Source organism: Lates calcarifer, linkage group LG21, assembly GCF_001640805.2.
Source record: "Lates calcarifer isolate ASB-BC8 linkage group LG21, TLL_Latcal_v3, whole genome shotgun sequence".
Taxonomy (NCBI): domain Eukaryota; kingdom Metazoa; phylum Chordata; class Actinopteri; family Centropomidae; genus Lates; species Lates calcarifer.
The window spans coordinates 23,664,122-23,670,121 of record NC_066853.1 but is presented as its reverse complement, the minus strand read 5'-3'; the positions used below and the strand labels follow the sequence as shown (position 1 = coordinate 23,670,121).

The 6,000-nt window shown below is 41.3% G+C and overlaps 1 protein-coding gene across 1 annotated transcript; it reads right to left on the bottom strand.

Moving 5' to 3' along the window:
* Positions 1 to 497: 497 nt before the first annotated feature.
* On the bottom strand, positions 498 to 4,131 carry LOC108888160 (heat shock protein beta-7-like). Its single transcript, XM_018683999.1, has 3 exons — positions 3,885 to 4,131; positions 2,154 to 2,314; positions 498 to 689 (listed from the first exon to the last, which is right to left on the bottom strand). Exons 1-3 carry the CDS (start codon positions 4,129 to 4,131, stop codon positions 498 to 500), a joined length of 600 nt encoding a protein of 199 aa, XP_018539515.1.
* Positions 4,132 to 6,000: the final 1,869 nt, after the last annotated feature.

Sequence of the window (6,000 nt, the reverse complement as noted above, 5' to 3'; positions counted from 1 at the left end):
GTAGCAAAACCCAACAAAACCTTTCAACTTTCCACTAACTAAACTTACAGTTTTAATTTTTGTTTTTTCAACGTTTACATCTCATCTCTATGCAGCACAATACACCATGACGTCATTAACATAACAATCTGCCATGTAGACTCCAAATGATGTTATCAAACTGTTGATAAAAGGAAAACAACAAACTGGTGCTGGACAAGAGGTCAAGGAGTCACCCTCATGGATATAAATCATAAACCATTAATATTAATGTTAACTGTCATAGCCATGTGGCCAGCAGGTGTTGAGATATTTTACATTGGATCAAAGTATTGGCCGAACAGATGGAGAGACTTGGAGGACAAAAATAACATTCATTCACAGACTTAATTCATTTAAACTAAAATGCCATTATCAACTTTAAAGGCGTGGGTACCTCACTGACAAGGCAATAATAAAGTAATAATATTAAATCAATGGTAGCTGAGGTACCATGAGAAGCGCTATGAGGTTGTAAGTCAGAGATGAGCTTCACTGCGGTAGGTTGGAACACCCAGGTGCTCCAGCCCACTGAGTGCTGTGGTCCGGCGGACGCTCACCACCAGGGAACCATCAGGGTTAAGGGTCCCACTGACCGACAGGGGGTCCATATCCTCCGGGAACAGGGATTTATGGGTGAATGTGTCACTGACGCTTCCATCATCCAATACCTTAAAGATATATACTGAAAGTTAGAGAGGGTGGAGCTGTGGAAGGAGGCACTGATCAGGGACGAAAAGATGATGAAAAGAAAGGTCATTGAGCAAGGAGGAGGGAAGGAGAAAGCGAGAAGAGCTACAGGGCCAAGAAAGGCGTAAGGGTGATAAAAGAGGGTGAGAACCAGTGAAAGAGAGAGAGGTAAAGAGGTCAGCGCTGCTCAGCTGGTGGAAAGGAAGGAAAAAAACAAGGGAAGGGGAAGAGAGGAAGAAGGAAATGAACACTGACTAGTTCTCTCTGAAGACGTTTTTTTGCTGTTACCGGCCTTTAAGGCGAACTGAACGATGGTGGACTTTTGCCAATTTATCTGCTGACCCCTGTTAAAATGATCTTCCTCCACCACAGCCGAAGCTCTCCCTCCCTGCTCTCCCACTCTCTCACCTTTTAAACATGATGAACGTCAAACAAGCTGCAGCTTCACTACAGATCAATTCACAGAACATGTCTGACTCTGCCATGGATGGGTATGTTGCAGTTTGTCAGTAATATGTTTAATGGATGATTGATTTAATGATTCAATAGTCCACTTGTTATTTATGAGAAAATCCATGTTTCATTCATATCTGCAGTCATATCTAACAGTCTTAGTCCTTTCATCATTGGGTAATCTCACATTTTTTTCTTAAGAACCCTTTTTGGGTTTGGTCTCCAGGCAGAGGGATGCTACAATAATAATAATTGTAATTTTTATTTTTTTTTAATGTATTTTTTCTGATTGCTCTATTAATATTGTTTGTAGTATCTTGGAAATAGTATAATTGATGAAGTTTAAGTATGTCCTGCCTGTGCCTGCGTGGGTTCTCTCCAGGTACTCTGGCTGCCTCCCACAGTCCAAAGACAAGCAGGTTAATTGGTGACTCTAAATTGCCTGTAGCTGTGAATGTGAGTGTGAATGGTTGTTTGTCTGTATATGTTGCCCATGCGATGGACTGGTGATCTGTACAGGGTGTACCCTGCCTCTCACCCAATGACAGCAGGGATAGGCTCTAGCTCCCTCTCAACCCTTATGGATAAGTGGTATAGATAATGGATGGATGGATGGACGGATGAAGTATAGGTATAATAATAGCATTAAGCTTCCACTCTGATTAACATCTGGAATTCATCTGAAATGAAAAGAGTCGCATCTAAAGATGGTGAGTTAAAGCTGCAGATCAGTCCAAGCTTCTGAATGCAACTGAGTGACCTCAAAACTGAGTCAGTCAAACAGCAGACATGAGTAAATTCATCCTAACATCTGATTCATTCCCAGTCATATATGAATGTGCTAATTGTGGTGTGACTGTGTATGTGTGTATGTGTGTATGTGTGCATGTATGCGTGAATACACACTTGAATCATGTTCACATATGCTCTGCTAGTTCCTTCACACTCTAATAAGAACAAAAGAACACCTCTGCTAATTTTTTCTCACACACCTTTTGGGCGTGAATGACGACATGATGTTTGTAGGCCATCACTACTATGTCATGTGGCTCAAACTGGCTGACGTCCGCAGACATATAGTAGCTGTCTCCTAGACAATGTACCCTGCCGCCTGCGCTGCTCTGACGGCCTGTCACAGCGCCACCCACAGGAGCTGCAGAGGAAAAACACATTGCAGGACATGGAAGTTTGAGAAAACATCTAGAGCAGTGTCAGAATGTTTAGATGGTTGGTTGAACATCAAAGCTCATACATACAGCAGTATGATAATAAGAATACAATCAGTGCAATTGTGGGAATATTATTTCACTGCAGAAACTACACACATAGCTAATTAATGTAATTTATGTATTTCATAATGTCTTATTTATTCATCTAATATTGAACCGTCTGGGGCTCCATATAATCAAGCTGAACACCACTGCTCAGTTTTTTGCAGTGTTTTGTATTTCATGCTCAGACTACAACACAAAGGTCATTAAAAGCAACAGACTGTTTGGACTGTAAATTTGTTTCAAAAATGCAAATATTTCACTAAAGAAGAGAATCGGATGATCAAACACTTTTGGGTGTTCTTTTTTATTTTATTTGACATTTTGTCAAAATTTTGAGAGCCATCATCACTTCTCATGTCATTTTATACCGAGCTGATGTACTTAGATATTTCAAATGGGTCAGTGAAATCAAATTTTAAGCCTGAATATTGATTATACCTTAATCTGCCTGTAGTGTCACACCAATGATAAACCTTTTTTTATTATGGTCGTTACTGCCTTGTGCTGTAGCAGAAATGTTTTAACACTTCATATTAGGTCTATAGAAGCTTCTGTTTTTTATATCAGCGCACCACCTTTTCTTTTTTCTCCTCCTGCTATTAGTTTTTTATGTGGCCCAGTAGACGATGTCTGGAGTCATCCAGGCTCCTTTTCTCACAGTACACAGAAGCTCTTATGGCTCTGGTTCATTACTCTCTCTCAGCCTCGGGTCGTTTTCTTCTCTGTGGTGCTTTTCTTTCAATCAACCCACCACTGTAATGTGAGATACTAATGCCTCTTTCCTGCTGATGGAGAAAATGAATGAGATAGACTCTGCGCTGTACCTGCTGCCAAGGTGCCCATGAGCAAAGCACTGATACCTCAACTGCCCCAAAACTGTTAATGTGAAACATGATAAGCTGACTTTTTCACATTATAATAACAAAAGATAAATGACATTCATCAGTCTTGATTTGTGACCCTGTCATTAGTCATTTGTCCCTGATAACTGACTGTTTGCTAAACCCCGCCCCCACACAGTGACTGTCCATAGCCATATCTTAGCACTACTGCTTTGCACTACTGCTTAGCATAAAGCTAGCTTTTTACCTTTCTTTTAGCACAACATTAATGTGTATGTAGCTATCAAGTGCATTTTTCAACAAGCTGGGAACGGCTTTGAAAGCAACTGGAAACATTATGAAGTGAGCTGGAGCTGGCCTAATAGTAGCTTACATGTAATTAGCTGCATGGGTAGCTAATCAAATCTGCCAGTAGTTGTGATTTCAGCAAAATGGATGGTCATTAGCTAGACATCCAATTGTGTCTACATCTATCTGAAATGTAGGACACGTTGGTCTAAAAATTAATTATGAGCAGTAAATTTGTGCCTGTTATCATTGAAAACTGCCTGTGGCACAGCAGCAGTAACTAATGGAGATGGGGCTTAGTGAACAGTCAGTCCCTTACCAGTGTGTCCATAGGTGGATCTGGTCTGTCTGCTGAAAGGGACCAAACAGGTGGGTCCCCCAGGGCCCTCTTCTCCAAACAGACTGGAATGATCAGCAGAGTCAAGAAACGGCTCAAACAGATGGTCCAGACAATCGGACGATCCACCCAGTGAGCCCTCTGACCGGTAGGAGCTGGAGGTGCTGTAACGTGATGATGAGCGATAGGATGAGGAGGATCTGCGGCTGGAGGATGTCAGAGATGCCATAGCGGAGGATATGTAGTATCCTTTTACACCTGAACACACAGTTTGAAAACACACTCCTACTCTCTATGTAAGCAACCCTCAGAAAATAAGACCTTTTCTCAAATGTTAAGCCTCCAAAGAATAAAAACTGACAAAACAGACTCAAAGAAGTTGGTTACCCAAAGCTATTAACCTCTCACTCACTGTCCAGGGGTCTTTGTAGAAGGGGTTTATATAAAGTCCTGATGCATTGTGGGTCAGTAGAGCACAGCATGGGCTCTATATTGTGTTCTTACTTTAGCCATAAATGGCAGTTTGTCCAACCACTGGAGCCAAGAATGTAACGGACAAACTGATAAGGACTGAAGACCCCCCTCTTATTCACACACACACACACACACACACACACAGCAGAGATAAGGCTGAAGGGGGCCTCTTTGAGATGCTACTGGCATGTGGTCAGAAATAGCAAAGTGGTATAGTGGTCAGGTCGTCCGTTAGACTGCACACAATGTGAACACTTTATCAATAATGCAAGAGAAAATCGGCCATTTAAGTTCTGCTTACCTGCTAATGGAATAACAGATACACTCTACAGTTAAAAACTGAAATGTAGAGAGCTTCCAGGGAGAGCAGATTCGAGGCCAAAATCACAAAAATGAAACACTGTTTTACTCCGCAAAAAACATAAATGCTGCCCCAGCTGACCTTTACATTCCTGCTTTAAAAGCTTTAATTGTAGTGTCCTCCAAACCCTACCGCATGTCATTGATGACATTCAAGACTGTCATATTAATGCTTTTATGGTATGTGTGCGTGTATGTGTTTTTCATTCAAGGATGTGAAAAATGACGTTCAGCAGCATGACATTTTGCCCTTCAGATTAATGAAGCTTCAGTCACACACTTCATGTGTGAGCTATAAAGCTGAAACAATCCAGTTAATACAAGCAGCATACATCAACATTTGCTCTCAGGTGAAAGACTTGTACCTGTCCTTGTATAATATATTATGCATCAATAAATCTTTTACAGCATATTTTAAAGGGCTTTTCAAAACATAGTTAAAAATATTCTCAATATATGGTATGACTTGAAAAAAGTCCATGATAATAGAAAATATATACAGTCTTAAAATGTAGAGACTCAGCTGTCTCCTTCAACTCTTCACAGTCAGCAGCAGAGGAGTTCATTCAGCTCCCCTGCCAGAGGTCCAGTAGCTCCACTGGGAGTCGTTTTATTCTCTGGGCAGCACATTGTAGTCTCTAGAGCCTCAGACTCTCTTCTGACCTCTAACAGATGGTTTTATCTTTAGTAGGTGCACCGTGGCTGAATTCAGAAGAGGGGGAACTATGACCTGATGGTGATGAGGCAAAAGCAGCTCGGAGCAGCCAAAGAGAGTAGAATAATGTCAACAGAACTTTATTTAGTATTTTTGTCTCTGTCATGTATATATGTATGCCATAGTAATTGAAACCAGATGCAATCAGTATAACTCCTTATTTATTTAGATAGATTATATTAGTGTTAATATTGAATGTATTTAGAATGTATAACTGCTATGGTGGCAACCATTTGCAGTCATTTTGCCCTAATTGTGGAAAAAGTGTCAGAACCATGTGAGACCAGCCCCATCCATCCAGTTCAGAGGGGGAGAAGCCACCCTCTTCCAAGAAGAGCCTACTGCAGCTGGCACAGTTTGAGGAGATGTGGTTGGATATGGGGAATAAAACCACATTTTCCCCAGATCATCCAATTATTCCTGAGGCCTGACATGGTCATGAGGTCTGACGAGGCGAAGAGGATCGTCCTGATTGAACTGATAGTCCTGTGGGAAGATGGATGTGAAGAGATCTAAGAGAGGAAGGCCACCAAGTACCAAGAGCTGGTC